At 36.8% G+C, this 19,191-nt stretch overlaps 1 protein-coding gene across 1 annotated transcript in view; it reads right to left on the bottom strand.

Annotated features, from left to right (window-relative positions):
- TBC1D5 (TBC1 domain family, member 5) overlaps positions 1 to 19,191 on the bottom strand; it is a 540,661-nt gene that overhangs the window by 282,813 nt on the left and 238,657 nt on the right. Inside the window, exon 5 of the mRNA XM_010856750.1 lies at positions 12,555 to 12,618. Coding sequence (XP_010855052.1) covers positions 12,555 to 12,618 — 64 coding nt within the window. The remainder of the gene's footprint in view (positions 1 to 12,554; positions 12,619 to 19,191) is intronic.

Here is a 19,191-nt window from a genome sequence, read left to right as displayed (position 1 = left end):
CAGTCCCATCACTTCATGGGAAATAGATGGGGAAACAGTGTCAGACTTTATTTTTTGGGGCTCCAAAATCACTGCAAATGGTGACCACAGCCATGAAATTAAAAGATGCTTACTCCTTGGAAGGAAAGTTATGACCAACCTAGATAGCATATTCAAAAGCAGAGACATTACTTTACCAACAAAGGTTCGTCTAGTCAAGGCTATGGTTTTTCCTGTGGTCATGTATGGATGTGAGAGTTGGATTGTGAAGAAGGCTGAGCGCCGAAGAATTGATGCTTTTGAACTGTGGTGTTGGAGGAGACTCTTGAGGGTCCCTTGGACTGCAAGGAGATCCAACCAGTCCATTCTGAAGATCAGCCCTGGGATTTCTTTGGAAGGAATGATGCTAAAGCTGAAACTCCAGTACTTTGGCCACCTCATGCGAAGAGTTGACTCATTGGAAAAGGCTCTGAAGCTGGGAGGGATTGGGGGCAGAAGGAGAAGGGGACGACAGAGGATGAGATGGCTGGATGGCATCACTGACTCGATGGACGTGAGTCTGAGTGAACTCCGGGAGTTGGTGATGGACAGTGGGGCCTGGCGTACTGCGATTCATGGGGTCGCAAAGAGTCAGACATGACTGAGCGACTGAACTGAACTGAACTGAAAGTGCATGCCAAAATGTGGAAAGACTGCTGTATTAATTATGACCATATTTGCTTTATCAAATGCAAAGGGAAAAAGGACACAAATTTTTAATCTGCATAGAAATATGTTAGGGAAAGATTTCTCTTAATTAAAGGACTGTACCATGATTCCAATACCCACATTAAAAAGTATGTGTCTTTATAACATTTTAAAGGTATAGTTTTTAAAATAGTATTGAAATAGAACAAGGAACATGTAACTTAAAAATCAAAGGAAATGCAAGAAGCATAAATTAGGAATGCCAGCATCAGACTCTAAGTGTGGCCCCAGATCTGGGTAAGCTACGTGAGGACTGCAGGTGTCGGGATCAACCAGATAAACACTGATGTGATCTGTAATTACCTCATTTTTAGCTTAAATCACAGGTAATGAGGGAACTCAGAGACTCTAAAAGGCAATTAGAAATTGTACTGGCTTTTTTGCTTCCTATATAAGGAATTTTTAAAAACTTACTTTTATTTAAAGCTTTTTTTCCCCTTCATAATGAAACATCAGGGCATATTACTTATACATATATAAATACACATAAAAACAACTCACAATTACTCACAAGCCTAAAATGGATTTCCTCATATTTCTAGGTGGAAAATGTTCTCATGCGATGCGACTCCATTGAAACAAAGGCAGCAGGCAGTTTGGGGTGAGGCAGTTCGTTAAAATAAACTTACAATCAAGCTTTGATTCGGTTATGGATTTAACTGTGACTCAATAAAGTTTGAGCCTCCAACTCAATATCCACGTGGTAGATAATGAAGAACTGAGTTAGCGACAGTTTTGGACTGTCAGATATAATACTCTACTAAGCAGGTGAAATATAGCTAGTGCAACTGAGCAATGATATACCTTATCTTAGTTAATTTAAACCTAAATTCAAGCAGCCCCACACAACTAGTGGTTCCTGTATCGGACAGTGAAACACGAAGTCCTTCAGGACGATAACCACACACACGTTTCGTTTTGTAAAGTAACAACTACAAAGGCTCAAGGGATGTAAAGATAAATACGCACATGACGCACACTCAGACAGTGCCGCCGGGGAGAGAAGCCAGAAGTGCCCTAACAGTCAGACAAGACAGATGGTTTCAAAAACCAAGATGATTCTGTAAGAGGTAACACAGAGGAGAAGGCACTCCAGTAAAACCAGTTACGCGTGTGAAGTCTGCTTTGCTCCCTCGTGTCTCTCGCCCACTGCCCCTCGCTGCCTGAGCTTCCGCTCTGCCCCACCCTCCGCTCCTGCGTCCTCCCCCTCCCCTCACACAGACGCGGGATGTGCCCCCGACACACGGAAGACGTAGAATGACAGTAAAGTGTATGATGACACCTACAGTCCATCTACAAGTTACTAACAATTAGTCATACTGGAATGAATTAGACCCAAGATTTGAACTATGAGCATAATCTAACCATACTCAGCAAGAGACTGGCTCCAAGATCCAGGAAATGACCATTTAAAATGAAAATCAGCAGGCCATGTGATCAAATAAACTTTAGTTTAAGGTCACTGTGTGCTTTCTAACTTGTTAGACTAACATACCTAGGGAAACAATTTTACATGGACCCCTGGAAAAGGAAATAACCCTATCAAGGGTGAAAAAAACTAGAAAACATCACTTACTTATAGATTAAAAAAAAAAAAAAAAAAGAAACAAAACTCATGATTGCGTACCTAATTTACCCAGCATGATGAAAGGCCAAGATATGCCATATAAGTTATTTTTTTCTCAACTCAAAAATGTTGAGAGTATCAAAACATTTCAAAAACTTATAGAAATTTTTGTCCAGATGCTATATACATTTGGATAATGGATGGCCATTTGCTTCTACATTAACTAACTCAACACTTCTTGGCTTTTGGAGTTTCCCATTCCATTTTTAGTGGCACTTCTCTCATAGCCACGATTGTCAGGGGATCAGCTACTGATTTGTAAAATGATATGTTAGCTTTTAGAAATCCTAAATTTGCACCCCTCTGTCACTTGCTCAGTTTGTCTTTTTTAAAACAAAGACAACAAACTAGACTTTGAACTGTCATACACTCTAGCCTATTTCAACAACATAAACTGTACTAGCCTTTTTTTATTAAAAAAAATGAGAAATTAGGTAAATGGAAGCATATTAAAGAAGGACTTCCCTGTGACTAACTCTACCTAAATGAACAAACTCATTTCTATTTCATCATTTTCTCCCCGTTCCTAAGTTTCTGATTACATCCTCCTTGGGTGAAGCTACTAGAAATCTGATATCTAAATAAATGACATGTTGCTGCACTTCCAAAGAAGAGGGATGATCGCTGCTCTTATCACTGGACATCGGGAAGACACTGAAGTGAAGGAATCAGGCTGTGGAGACCCGGTTCCAGTCTGCACGCTGCTTCCCATGCAACACCAGTGGGAGCAGTACTTCTATCACCGATTTTTGAAAACAGCTGCTCCCCATCAGTGGAAGATGAGTAGTTTTCTCATGACCTTCTTGCTCAAATTAGATTATGCTTCAGAAAAAGTCCTGTGTTGATGTGCAGAAGTATTCGCCACTGCTGAAATTTTATGTTATTTGAAAGTTCATATACTTCAAAAGAACCCAAATTTAGTCTTGACTTCACAAAAGACCTTTTGTTACTTTGCTAGTTGCTATTCTGTTAATCTGTACACTAACTCAGGCATTTCCAAATGAATGCCACAAAAAAATTAATTGTATGACCACATAATGAACAAATGGAATATTTTCATAAAGTTGCTGTGAAATGTTACTGTAAGACTGAAACTCAGCACCAGAAGAAAATTTTCATTTGTTTTCTACAGAACTTTTAAAAATATTACAATTAAGAATGGTACCTAGCGATACAGGCGGAGAAGGCGATGGCACCCCACTCCAGTACTCTTGCCTGGAAAATCGCATGGACAGAGGATCCTGGTGGGCTGCAGTCCATGGAGTTGCGAAGAGTCGGACATGACTGAAGCGACTTAGCAGCAGCAGCAGCAATACAGAGGCAGGTAAATGGGCTGCTTCCCTAGGTAGAAGGCTCCACCAGCAGCTCAGGGTGAAACATGGATTGGGAGCAGAGCTCAAAATGCCACACAGACCCCCTCTGGCTTTACTTATCCAGCTCCATCCACCCTCTCCCAAATCTCTCAGTAAAAAGAAAAGTGGCCCCTGCTCAATTTACAAACAGAATACAAAGGAGAGACGCAGGCTCTGGGGTGGCCCTGAGGTGAGGTGAGGGCGGGAGAGCATGAAAAGTGAAGGAGTTACTTTGGAGACTATAAACTGATTCCTGTAGGAGAACAAAATCCAAACCGCCGGAGCACTGGGTCTGGCTCCGTGACAGTGGGCCTCTGCCACCCAAGGGAGCCTTAGACCTGGAAGCAGGCTGGGAGCTGGAGCAAGAGCTAACTACCCTGTCGCGTTTCTACGGGTTCAGAGACTTGGGCACGTCACCTGAATTACTTTTCTAACATTAAACAAGGAAGTGGAAACACAGTCTCTGAAACCCCTTGAGAATATGTCAAGCAGACTAAACTACTTCTACATCTATCTCAGAAGAGGGCCTCTACGACCCCGGAATGAGAACGAGGCCTGTGTGTTTGGATGGAACTAGGACATCTTTTACATTTCAAATGGCCAGTTTCTGTTCCACAGCAGGTTTACTGACTTCTCCTTTATTTCTAGGCACATGATATTCATTCTCAATTATATCACTATCAACTGTTTCATACAATTTGTGCAAGAGTCACATTTTCAACTCCCAGGTAAAACTTTTGATCACTGATTTAGATATATCAAACATCTAGGATACACTGAAACCTAAAACTTCAGTGTTGTCAAGATAGCAGTTCCTGCAAAGTAAAAATGTCACTGCATTCAAACAGTTCTATGTAAATGCACACGCAGGAGACTGTCACTGACAAATATAAGGCCAATCGAATCTACCCATTCTGAGTAGCCCAAACCCCTAAGAATGCATTGCTAGAACAGAAAATAAAGACTCTTGGTTCATATTGTTCACCACATGGAAAACTCCTGTTCCTCTACTATGTCTAGCAAACACACCTTCCTCCTAACCACCACCGACCCTCACTGGCAACTAGCCACCTGGCATTCCCCTAGTTCTTGGTGAAACACCTGCCCTTGTTGCAGCAGCCTTCATCTATGCTAGCTGAGGGCAAGACGGCAGGCTCTGTGTCCCTCTCTGGGTCTAGCTCACTGGCTGGCCTATAATGGGTGGAGAATAACGGAACTGCAGAATGACTGAAGATATTTAGCTCTCACACTGTAACAGCAAACCTTCATACACACACACACACACACACACAAATGTCAGGAAAGCACTTGTGAACACTCTGGAGTAATAATAAAAAATAGGATTATTAATCACTGCCAATTTCCCTCAAAAGGCAAGGTAATCTGATACAGAAAAGAGAGAAATGTTAAATATTAATTTTTATTGAAATATTCTATGTAAATTTCATCCTTAAATTATCTTTGAGACTTAGACATGGTCCATCAAATCAAACATCAGAAATTAAGCAGTATAATGAACTAATCATATAATGTATCAATAAGGATATAAGCAAGCTATTTGTTCAGTGTTTAAAAATATGTATAACTTTTCACTTTTAAACCCTAATTCTATGCATTATATTCTCAAGTTAAGAGTTCAATAACACAGTTCAACATTATTGATCAAATATTTAACTGAATCTCCCTGTCCCCAAAAAGCGCAGAGTGCTAATAATACACATTACAGATGGTGGCAGTGGGGCTGACGGGGCATTTCCACCAGGAACCCAGGAGGAAACTTAAGTGCTTCCAGGGGACAGGGCTCACAGTGAGGCTGACTCAGAGCAGCTTACTCCCATATTTCAAATGTATGCCTGTCTTTTCAAAGATAAACATTTACACAGCCTTGGATGATTGGAGCCTGCAGTTAACTTTGTAAATAAATATGAAAAAAAAAAAAGAATTCCCCAAAGCCTGGCTACAGACAATAAAAAGGGCTTGAAGGGGCTTCTGAAGGAGAGGAACTCAAACTGTTAACATGTATGATCAAGTCAGTTTGGGTTATGTTAATCTGAGGCTACAAATGCAAATAAACCAGTTAGTAATTTAAGTGAAAGGTTACCTATTTTCAGAGCCTCAAGTGATCAGTGATTAGTTCAGACAGATAATATGTGAGAGAGAAACGGCGCTACTGACCAGTTCCATGGCCATAAAAAATAATAAAGCTGCTTGAAGAGGATATACTTCATCATTAAAATGTGATTTTTTTTCTTCTTCTCGCAAATGTGGTTCTATTATGGAGATAAGAATTAAAGGTAATATTCTGATTTTGGTTTTCAAAAAATAAAATGATTAATTTTGTACTCTCTGAAATTATCATTTAACTGTGCTACTTGAACACATATGAGAAGAAGAATTAAGAACATTTGATAATGTTAGGCTAAATAGAAGTATCGGTTTTCTAAATATTCTTCCTCTATAATCTATAGATAACTGTAGCTATCTATAGATCCGACCTTTTACAGATAACTATAGATATTATCCTTAAATACTCATTTATTGCCACTATAGAACTATATGGGGCTTTCCTTGTGGCTCAGGTGGTGAAGAATCCGCCTGCAATGCAGGAGACCTGGGTTCGATACCTGGGTTCGATCCCTGGGTTGGGAAGATCCCCTGGAGAAGGAAAAGGCTCCCCACTCCTGTACTCTGGCCTGGAGAATTCCACGGACTGTATAGTCCATGGGGTCGCAAAAAATCGGACATGACCGAGTGACCTTCACTTTATAGAACTATATAGAATTTTAGATATATTTTATATATATATTTTTACTATATAGAACTATATAGAATTTTAAAAATACTTTTCTGAAATGAAGGCCAACTTTGTTAGGTGAAAAACTTGATTAAAACTTTAAGGAATTTTGGAAAAGAGAGACAAAAGAAAGCAACTGGCACGGTCACTCACTACGCGTCAGGCGCTGGGTCCAGCCGCACAGGCTCTATGACAGAGGAGGTGCTAACACTCAGCTTCACAGATGAAGTGACCAGGAAGCAGGCAGCTTGACGGCCTTGCTTAAGACCACTCAGTAGAGGTGCTGGAGCCGAGAGGCAAACTTTATAGTCTGTCTTATTTCTACCTGTGTGCTTTTTCCAACTTGTTTCCCTAAATTATGCATTTATTCTTAAGAACTTAAAGAGTCAGTGTCATACGATTACACAGATTCTCAACAAAAGACAAGCATAACGTCAAAGTGAGGAAAGAAGTGTTCTAAGAATCAGGAAAGAAACCCCCAGTCCAGACCCTGTTCTCTTATCTATTTATTAACCTACGTCCTGGAGAAATGGATGAAACGGCAAGGCCTGAGGACCTTCAGATGAGAGAGGGAAGGGGCCGGGAGTTCCGGCCCGTCTCCTCCGTAGGTACCGTTACGGAGGGCATGCAGCCCGCAAGTTCACACTTTGAATTCTGACGCCAATCTGATGGTGTTTGGGGGTGGGGTCTTGAAGCCACTGTCCTCAGGGCTGAGTGATGGGATTAGTGCCCTTCACAACAGAGGCTCTCAGAGAACTTTCTTGCCCCTACAGCCGTGAGAGAACACAGTGAAAAGATTTCATCTATGAACCTGAAGTGGGCTCCATCAAACACCACGCCTACCAGCATCTTAATCTTGGACTTTCCAGCCTCTAGACTATGAGAAATAAACTTCTATTGTCTATAAGCTACCCAGTCTCTGGTATTTTGTCGTAACAGCCCAAACTAATACAGTATGACTTTCACAATCATGTTTCTGTAAAAACATATTACAATATGCTTCTGTAATTCCATATTCCTAAAAATAACGGATTAACAAATTTATATCATTCCAAGAGTATAAGCATAACTCAGACTTCTAATTTTAAATTCAAAGTACACTTTTGTCCTATTAGTTCTAACGTTTTGAGTCACTGCTTCACTTCCATTTCAACAGACATATGACCCTCTTACATACAAATGGGGGAGAGGTACTATATCAAAAATAAATGTAAATGACGTAAGGATACCTCCCACATCCTTTCAAATTATTAATCACATGTAAATAGGACACATAAATGTCTTTGCAATAAAACCTGAAGTCTAATTTTTACAATTTCCTCAATGACTGAAGAAAGTTTAAATTAATGTTTTCTTTACTTATTCAGAAAAAGACAACTTTTAAATTCAAAACGTTGAATCAACTATATTAAAAAAAAAAAACAAAAAACTTTTAACCAACTTAAACCAATTTGAAAAAAAAAACTATTAACCCACTTAAACTTTTAACTTTGGACTCTAGGAGCTATAGAAAATACCATTTGAGAAAGGGAGGCAACCTTGGAAGCTCTGGTCAATATCAAGAAATAATGCGCCCGTACGTCAGCACCAAGTGGCTTTTCATTTTCCTTCCTTAAAAAGAAAATAAAATATATAAAGAGCAAACTTTTCCCTTATTTAACAAAAGTCCTTTTGAGATATGAAACTTAATCTTTCGTTAGAGGGAAAAAACTATGGAAGCCAAAAAGTCTGAATGTTTCTTAAATTAAAAAAACAAATAATGTGTAGTTTGTAAAGTATTCAAAGACTATAAATTTTTCAAGGCTCAAGTCACCGCATCATGCCAGCTGTAGGATCTGTTAATCCAAATGACATACGTAAGTATTTTGCAGCCCCTTTTTGCATCCAACTACCTGCTTTTTAATTAAACATCAGAGCTTCTGACTAAATTATTATAATTTTTATTGATTGCCTATAACTGAACAATCACTGGTGGTTATTATTTTGAACTGTGTCTCTTGGAGTCAACCTTCTATTTAAGTATTATTTGAAAAGTATCCAATTGCCAAAATCCACAAGATAATACATTTTTTCTAATGCTGCAGTTTGGGAAAATACACTCAGAAATAATACCATGTGAGATTAAATTGTAAAAATAATTAGGGTCAGCTAGATGATCTACCACTGAATATAAGGAATTAAAAAAAAATCAGAGTTAAATAGACAAATTTATTTTAAAATAATCTACAATAATTTATATTCCATCTTATGCCATTTATACTATGCCAAGATGTTGTGTGAAATCTAAGCAATATTTTGAGTTTCCCAGAGAATGCCAATAACTGGTCTGAGTTTTCTCTAAACTGACTCTTAAAGCAACAAATTTTCACGTGAATTTGTGGCCACATAAACACAACCTAAATCTTATAAAAAAGTGAGGCAAAATGATGTTACTTTTATACTGGTAATTATAATACTATACTTTAAATAGCATTACATTGACTCAAAAACCATATACAGTTTCAATGAACTTTTACAGAATATCATAATTTGATCAATAAAGATATTTAGAAACATAGGGTAAAAAAGGGAAAACTTAAAAATGTTCACCTTCAATTTATTTCATAGGTCACTGTTATACCATCTAATAAGATAATTAAAAACATGCAAGCAGCTGGTACTACAGCTAAACAGATTAATGTAATAGTCTGTAGTCATATGCGCTGGCAAGGGGCTCGCCTCTTTGGAGAGGAGAAGGTCAGCTGCCCTTGGGAAGAGGAAGGGGGTGCAGGAGAGGGCCCCCGCGACGTGGCCCCACGCTGCAGCCACTAAGGTGAACGCAAACCACTTCTCTGCTTTCACACCGAGCAAGGGTCTCTCAGTTTTAATGGTGAAATAAGAAACAGAGAAAGATTATTTAATGACAGAAGACGTTAATGCTGGTCTTTAAAAAGCACAGGATACACTGCATGAATCAGTAATATCATCTCAATTCTTCTAATCTTTCCATTTTATCACATCATCTACAGACTAGTTGGAATACAAACAAATTTTAACAGAAACTTCCAAAACAAAGACTTAGTCTATTACCCAGGCATCATAAAATCACCCTACTGGTGCCTTAGGAGTTAAATGCAGCCGTATGCTATCTGAATCAATGAGGCAAAACCACTAGAGACACAAATCCAAAGTGAAACCTCAGAGCCTCTGAAAACAAACCTGTGAGCATTAGGCGCATGGGGCTGTTGTCAGGGCCCACTGATTGCAAATTTCACATCTGTCAAAATTCCAAAAACCTACCCCTGAACTTCAATATTCGTAATAAAACATCTTCCTTTTATCTCCACTATGTGTACAAGCTTATTACACAAAGCCAACCTGGACTATGCATCTGAGACAGACTATTGAGCCTTGGGCTTAGCTTGCTCTCAGTCTCTTTCTGGGCTTCCCAGGTGGCACTAGAGGTAAAGAGCCCATCTCCCAACACCGAGCAGGAAAGAGGCACGGTTCGATCCCTGGGTTGTGAAGGTTCCTTGTAGGAGAGCGTGGCAACCCACTCCAATGCTCTTGGCTTGGGAAATCCCATGGACAGAGGGCCTGGCAGGCTGCAGTCCGTGGGGCTGCAAAGAGTCGGACAGGACTAAAGCAACAGCACACAGCACACAGTAGCCTCTCTTCTGCTGAAAACTTCAGTTATTTTCCTGTAGGACATACGGCTTTTAAATCTTCCTTTTGGTGTCTCTATATTGGCACACTGTAAAAACCTTCTACAATTTCAGAAGATTAACAATGATGACGATGATGAGGATGGCGTGGACTGGAAGATAAAGGCAGTCAATGCTGATTCAGCGTTTGGCACCTAAGAATAACCCATGAGCGCCTTGTAACAAATGTACTTTGTTATTCCCACATTCGAGGAGAGGAGACTGAGACTAACACTTGTCCAGAGTTTCCATGTGGAGTCAGGGTGTGAACTGACATACTATGTTTGCGGTAATATTAGCAAACAGAAAACAAAACCACCACAACAGGAAAAGGCTATGCCCTCTTACAACTGACAAGCTAAGACAACAATAATGTAAACCAACAACAGAGAGAATATAGACTTAGGTGACCACGACTGAATTCCAAAGCTAACACAAGCTCATCATGTGCCATAACGGGGCACACACATGGCCGGCTCAGTGAGCACTGGGGCAGCGAGGTGCCCGTTCACCTGAGGCAGGCATGCAGATGGGTAATAGTGATCCATAGCTGGGCACTAAGACTTTCCAAAGCCTTTATCTTATGTAATTCTAGCTCAACCTTTAAAACGGTTGTGAGAAAGAAGCAGATCGGGCATTATAACGTCCATTCTACAGATAACAAATTAAAGCTAATTGTTAAAAATAAATAAATAAAGCTAATTGTTATCCCAGACACAAGCATATATAGCTTGAGTATCCTGGTACTAGGTTGACAGTCAGAATTATCTGTGAAGAAAGATCAGTATTTCTGAGATGGTCTAAATACAAAGGTAGATGTGTTAGGCTAAAGGATATTTGAGGGTTGAAATATTCACATTTTTCTAATTAACTATTTCTCCTTGCTTTAAAGAGCTCTGATATTAATGGAAAAATAATTTTCATTTTTGAACTTTACTGACAATTCTGTTGCCACTGTAGTGTGATTCTGCAACAATTCCTAGGTTTTATCTGTTAACCTGATATGAAAATAGACCCTAGAGCTGTGCTTCTATGAAGTCTGCCATTTAACCCAAGTGTCAAATTCACAAGTAAGCTCATTATATTGTAAGAGCTATTGCCTACTCAGTAGAAAAATATTCATTTCACACCTTAAATACTATAATACTATTTAATAACAGCACTGGCCTGCCAACTATTAAAAGCTCATTTTATATACTGTACTACCTGAGCTTTTTATCTTGCCTTTTTAATTACAATAAATTAATATCCTACCATTACAACACTGACAGGCATTGATTAAACTATATTAGTTAACAACATTAGTATTTATTGTGCAAAGTTGCATTAGGAGTTCATTTTCTAAGTACAATTATCATTCAATAATACTAAGATACTTTAATCTTCAAACTACTCAAGAACAAAATAAACTACAAGATAACACTGCCTTCATATTAACATGTTTCTCTTAACTTTACATCCATTAGTTACTATAATTAGCTAAACTACAAAAGTAGCTGTGAAATTCAACAATAAAATCGATGCATACACATGGACTTCCTATTCTTTGAAATACATCTTGATTTTCCTTTTGTCTTGGGTTTTTTTAAACAGTATTTATATCTAAAATGATACTTCTACCATAGATTTCACATGTATTATCATCTTAGCATTCCTCAGTTACATGCCAAATGAGCACTTACTTAAGTATCGTTTACAGGGAGTTCCCTGACAGTCTAGTGGTTAGGATTCTGCCCTTTCAAACTGCTGGGGCCCTGGTTCAACCCCTGCTTGGGGAATTGAGGTCCCACAAGCCACACAGTGCAGTCAATAAATAAAGAAGTGAATATCTTCTATATTTGTCTACTTTTTAGGTGTGATTAACATGTTTGGATAGAAGATTCTACCTATTATTTAATATGTCAATTCCAAGCTTTCTATTACACTTCAGCACTCAAAAAAGGGACTGGGTAACTCCAATATTTATAAGGTATTTTGTTAACGGAGCCAAACAGGACATTAACAATAGCACTCAATGCAACTGCAGATTACGTTTTATACACTCTGTATTAGCAAGAAACTTAAACAAAGGAAGCCTTTAGTACTGTAACAGATATACTGGAAAAACAAAAGCAAAATGGATTATAATGAAGTTTAATACATGTATACATGGGCATTCATTCTAATCATCCTACTCTAGGGTAACAACAGATATTTACAATGACTCCACGTACTTGATAAGTCTGCAGGACAATCTTATACCACAGCATTCTTTACATTTGTCACAGTTTTAAAGCATAGGTTATAGTTCCTTACTATTCTAGGATTAGAAGCCTCTAAGGTTATGTATCTTGTACATTACCTTATTTTATATCTATGTATTCATCACGTACCTGTAGGAATTAAAAGTCCCATCAGAGTCTAAAGAACTTGTTCTTCCATTTTGATTTGAATCTCCTGGAAAAAAAAGAAAGAAAAGAAAAACACTGAAATAATGGAGATTATAAAACTGAACATTTCAGTTGAAAAGCTGCTGTGTGACAGCTCCACGCAGTATACTGAGTCAGAAAACATATATTCCCTTATCTCTCCCCCAAATAGCTTTTGTAATCAGAGCCCTTTAAACCAAAAGTTCATTTTGACACTAAAATATAGACTAAGACCACCACTCGTAACTTAGATAGGAATATTACCAAAGTAACTACAAATAGGAACAAATGAAGTATAATACAGACATCTTCCTATGAATCACAAAACCCAAACTTGTAAACCACTAATTCAGACACTAATGACTCTTTGCTAAGGTGTCCTGTCCAGTGGAAGAGCTGAAGAGAACACGCATACAGCCCACGTGGCCCCTCCCCCTCCACTCTCCAGGAATCTGCTTTGCAGAGACGGACACAAGAAAGTTGAAGGGTGGTGACTGAGAATGCATTCTAAAGAGCTTTTATTACACCTTAGCAGTCTTCCCCAAACTTTATGTTTTAACTGTGGGCAAAGGCTCACCTGTTTAAAAAATCAACATCTAAAGTTATTTCTGCCTCATGTAAAACATCAAACTTTTAGGAAGAAAAACTTGTCCATAAAAGCATATTCATAAAATCAGATTAGAACAAATTTATACCTATCATTTTAAAGATCATAGAATAAATTTGCTAAGTAAGTTTTAAAAACTGCTACAATATAAAATATATATTATTGAAAGAAATTTAATTTTAGCTTAAAATTTTAAATATATACTTAAAAGTATAATTTTTATGAAAGCACAGATACTACTGTTAAATATATCACTTATTCTTAGAAAAAAATTAAATCGATCAGAATCTGATTACATTTTATACTCCTAATTTTTATAATGTAAATTTCAAACATCAGGTTAGATTCACATTTAAGATATTTAAAGCTTCATAATTTAATGATTAATCCAACTTTTATTTATACTTTTAATCCACTTGAACATTCTAAAGTATCACTGAACGTCATCACAGTTGTCCTGGTTAGGTCAAATAGTAATTACAGAGCTTTCCATTTAGAAATGAGATTATTTTAAGTAATTGAATATAGCATTGAAGGTACCCTACTACTATGATTATGCTGCTCATTAATGGTTTTTGAAAGCTAAAATGCAATTTTAATGATAGCTGCCTATTTTTCTTTGCATGTTTTATAGTTGACAGATAAGTCAAAAATGTTGGTTCTCTTCAAAATCTTTGCTGTTGCACCTAAATTATTTAAAAGAATGAAAGTGGTCTGAGCTCAATTACTGAACTTTTAAGTCTACGTTTTTTTAAAAATACACTTACAGGCTTTTCTTTTTCATTAAACAAAAACCTTAAAAATGATTACAGCATTCGAAATGTTGCCAAATTTTATAGAAGAAAATTACCCAAAACACTTAAATGTTTAAGATCAATCTAGTTGAGTATATTTTGTTAATTCTTTGAAAACATAGGTTCCATAAGATGACTCACAACATACTTCATTTGCTTTTCAAAAAAATTAATAGCATTATCATAAATAAACTAAAAAATTTAAGGAAAATTAGTCTCCCTCCGTCTTGTTAAGTGAAAATTTCCTACAACACATGTTATTAACAGCTTGCAGACACTTCCTGCGAAACGCTCCACAAGCAGTATAGAATAAGTACATCATACACTAGAACGTGAGCTTTCTTCTTCAAAAATAAAGACTATGATTATTTAAATACGTAAGACCTCACCAATGGTATATTCTTGCCCTCTGCTTATATTATCACAATAAATATAAAATACTTCAAATAATTAAGAGATTTTCAGTAAACACCAAAGTTTTGTCATCAAAATACATCACAAAGGTTTCCTTCATTTTATACCTGTTTGGAAATGAATATATCGCATTAAATGTAACCTTCCAAGGATGGTAATAAGGAAAAAAAGCCGTTTTTCTTTCTCAGAAACATACCAAATAAGGAGTACAATCGTTTCTCTAAACAATATTAGAGAAAAAGACTTCAAGTTTGCTGCATGGGGAAAAGGTAATAAAGTTTTAAAGTGGGGAAAACTGCTTTGTTCCTTCAATTCTCCAGTTGAAATTAATTACAGCAAATGTTTATGAAAACATCTGTTCCTTACAGTTATAAATTCTTAATCTTAGTATGGACGGCTCTAGATTTTTATTTTGGAAAGAAACTGTCTGACAATCGAAAGGTTTACAAAAGAACAGGCAGGATTTATAATTCTGCAAAATTACATATACAGTGTGCTATATCCAGTACAGATTTGCATTTGTCTGAAACACTTGGATGAGCTTAAAACTGGTTGTAACCAGGAGAAATCAGAAGAAAAACAGAAAAGTTCAGTTTTCATTTAAGCTGTTATACAATAAAAACATATTGTATCACAAGAAAAAAATAACCTAAGAATTAAAAACAAATGCTACTTTACTGTCAACATAGTTTGGAGGTAAGTATAGTAAATTAAGTATTAATTTTATCAGGGACTTTAATAAATCTAATGCCATTATAACCATGGGAAGGTAAATGTAGTGTTCCTCAAAAATAACAACAGAGGGTGCAAGAGAGTTTAATATGATGTTTTCCCTTGCTGTTCTGATCCCTGAACTAAGCTGTCAGGTAGCTGTAACTGTAACAAGGATACATGGGTTGCTTTCAGATCTTCCCTTCTCTCCCTCCCACCCTCCCTCTCTCTCTCACAGACACACACCCGTAGGTGCACGAAAATGCATTGAAGTACTCTCACACAAAGACCTTTAAATGATCCAACAGAACAAATGTGTTTTAAAGTAAGAGTTCCTTTCACTTGCTGGAAAAGTAATTTTAACAACAGAGTAAACTTTAAAACTACAATTGTGATTTTAAGGTGTTTTCAATATTTAATGTAAACTAACCAAAAAATAAACTCGATATATTTATTGAGTAAATTTTAAATAAATATACAAATTATATACAATAAACAGTGTATAAATTTTGTGTGTTGCTATATATATGTATAAGATTGTACAATGTATATATTTATAGGAACAGTTCATCAATTACCTGTGACCATTACAGTTTGAAATTTACATAACACATTTATTTCTCATTAATTGGTAAGTAACTTTGTAAAATGAGTTCACAACATTCATAATTAAACAAATTTGCCTGATTTGAAAAAAAAAATGCTCATAGCTATATTGTTTTTAATGAGGATACAAAGAGCATATAGTATTTTCCGTTTGTAATTAACATTCTACCTATGTATCTAACTTGTTAAAACCATAATATGTATAATGATGATTTAAATTTCAAAAATAGAATAAATTAAATTTGGACTCCTTTTTAGCATTTATTGCAGTCATGTTGAGCTAAGAGCATTTATAGTATCTGTGCAGTGTTGAAATCACGCTAAATGAAGGTTTACAATAGACTTCAATAGTGCTTTTAATACATAAACATCTGCTTTGTAAGGGAGGACCAAGATTTTAAACTTGGTTAGATTAAAAGCAAGCAGAATAATGCTATAAACAAGCATATCTACTCAATTGTGCCATCAGCTTATACATAAAAAATCTAATTTTAGGGTATCATATCATACTAGGTATGAATTCTGAAAAGTACAACATAATTTTAAAAAGGCTGACTTCTAAATTGTCAGAGAAATATCATCAAGTGTGTGTGATAAATTATTAATAGTAACGGGAAAATACTTGGTTAAACTAAGTTGAAAACAAAGCTATGAATAGCCACATTTTTAGTTATGATGGATAATATGGCATAAATAAATAGTGTAAACACCTAAAACTGTGTGAGTTTTTAAATGAATGAGGATAACTACTGAAATGTTTTACTTAAATTTAAAATCCCATTCAAAGTGAACAATACAAAAAAAGTCTATAAATTAAGCATATTCATGTGCTGACATACAGTTACGGCAAAGGATAATAACAGTGTTGTCTCTGAAAACAGTAGCCACAGAGAGTATTACATTATCTCAAGAATCAGGTGAACAATATGCTAAGTCAGTTATTTATGGCGAAAATCTAGGACCACACGTTTAGGTTTAAGAGCTAGTGCTCAAATAAATGTAGGAAATTTGTTTATTTAATAATTATTCTTTTTCTCTATTGTTAATCTGTCTACATTCTAATGATTTAATAGGCATATTTAGTTCTCTACATAATATTTTCAGATTATTAAATTAGATAATGAAACTCAGATGTAAAACAAATGCATAGCAACTATTTGAAATAACACTAAGTGGACAATTTTAATTTAAGAAGATAATACTTTTGTTATTCCTATTAAATATTAAACAGAATTTTCTTGTTTAAAAGAAAGGAGAATGGCATCAGCAGAGTGGCAGAATATACAACTCTAAATTCTCATCTTCCAACAGAAACATCAGAAAACAAGAACTGTCAGAACAAACTTTGTACTGACTTTGGAAATAGTCGAAGATCAATCAGCACCAAATGAACAAGGAGTCCAGAAAAAGGCAGCCTGAAAGCTCTGTGGGGTTTTGCTCCACCCTCATCCTAGATCAGCAGCAGCTGTGGACAAGAAAGCTGGTTCCCAGGGTGTGCAAACTGCACTTGGTCCCAGGGCGAGCAGAGAAGACCATATCTGCAAAATACCGTATAAATCAATGCTAACTTGTTAGGAACTACCTGAAGAACTGACTGAAGATGTTTATCTCCTTTTTCATCTAACTAAAAAAGGGGAAAAAAAAAAAAAAAGGCAGGCTTTGTTTGCTCTTGAACACACTGCAAGTCAAATTAAGAGTCAGCAGACACCTGGGGCAAAAGATTACAACCAAACCATAAAACAGACCACCCAAGACCTGGGAAAAAAAATTAGCAAGAGTTTCTTTGAGAAATTAGGACATTCAAAAGCACCTGTGCATATAGGGGAGTACAGAAGGCTACACATATGCCCAGGGCAAGATGCATGGTGATGCAGAAACTGAGAAAACCATACATTTCCACATGAAGCTGGCCACTGGGAGGACTGCGAGCCTGGCTAAATGATGGGCTGCTGTAGCAGACACAGTCTGCAAAGGCAAGGAGAGGTTTGGGGTTCTGTTGTTCTTTATTTTAGCTCCTGGCATTCAAAAAATTTCTGTCAAAATCCTCACTGAACACAATCTAAGACTTCAATGTCAAAGAATAAGACTTTGCAAAAGTAAAAATGTTCCAGGAGAGTAACTAAATCAATGGACTAAGGTAATTTTCAAGAACATGGAAAACAGCAAACCCAGGAGAAATAGAGAATATGATTTCTGAAGAACCTGATTTTTGAATAACAATGTACAAATATCCCATTGTCAACAACAACAAAATCATGAAGCATACAAAGGAACAAGAAATATGGCTCATCTAAGGAATGAAAATAACTTGATGGAAACTATCCCTGAGAAATTACTGGATTTACTAGACAAAGATTTTGAAATAACTGTCTTAAAGATGTTCAAAGAGCAAAAAAAAAGACTTAAAAAAAAAGGAAAAAACTATGTAGCAAATCAACAAAATGATATCAATAGAGAGGTAGAAATTATAAAAGGAAATAGAATTTAAGAAGCTGAAAAACACAATAATTCAATTGAAAATTTCCCTAGGGGGCTCAACCACAGGTGTGAGTAGGCAGAAGACAGAAATAACAAATTTGAACGTAGGACAATTGAAATTAGGGAGTCTGAGGAGCAAAAATTTAAAAAAAAGAGTGAAGAAAGACGACCATAACCCAAGAGATGTGTATAACACCATCAAGCACAGCAACACACACACTACGGGAACCTGACAGAGAGGAGAGAGAGAAAGAGGCAGAAGGAACACCTGAGGGAATACGGTGAGAAGCTGCCAAGTCTGATGAAAAGCAGAGAGCTACAAATCCAAGAAATTCAATTAAATTTCAGGTAGGATTAACTCAGAGACTCATATCAAGACACAATATCAGCAAACTATTCTAAGACAAAACAAGCAGAGCCTCTGAAGGAAGAAACAGAGACTCCTCAGTAAGATTAACAGTTAATTTTTCACCAGAAAACATGCAGGCCAAAAGAACAGGGTGATCTCTATAGATTTTAAATTACTTTTTAAAAAATGGCTATCAATCAAGAATTTTGTATCTACCAAAATACTCATTTGAAAATGAATGAGAAGACTGTTAAGACATTTCTAGAAACACAAAAGCTGAGACTCAGATCAGATCAGTCGCTCAGTCGTGTCTGACTCTTTGCGACTCCATGAATCGCAGCACGCCAGGCCTCCCTGTCCATCACCAACTCCCGGAGTTCACTCAGACTCACGTCCATCGAGTCAGTGATGCCATCCAGCCATCTCATCCTCTGTCGTCCCCTTCTCCTCCTGCCCCCAATCCCTCCCAGCATCAGAGTCTTTTCCAATGAGTCAACTCTTTGCATGAGGTGGCCAAAGTACTGGACTTCCAGCTTTAGCATGATTCCTTCCAAAGAAATTCCAGGGCTGATCTCCTTCAGAATGGACTGGTTGGATCTCCTTGCAGTCCAAGGGACCCTCAAGAGTCTTCTCCAACACCAC

The sequence above is a fragment of the Bison bison genome, unplaced genomic scaffold (assembly GCF_000754665.1).
Source record: "Bison bison bison isolate TAMUID 2011002044 unplaced genomic scaffold, Bison_UMD1.0 scf7180017864374, whole genome shotgun sequence".
NCBI classification, from domain to species: domain Eukaryota; kingdom Metazoa; phylum Chordata; class Mammalia; order Artiodactyla; family Bovidae; genus Bison; species Bison bison.
This window is presented reverse-complemented; position numbering and strand designations above follow the sequence as displayed.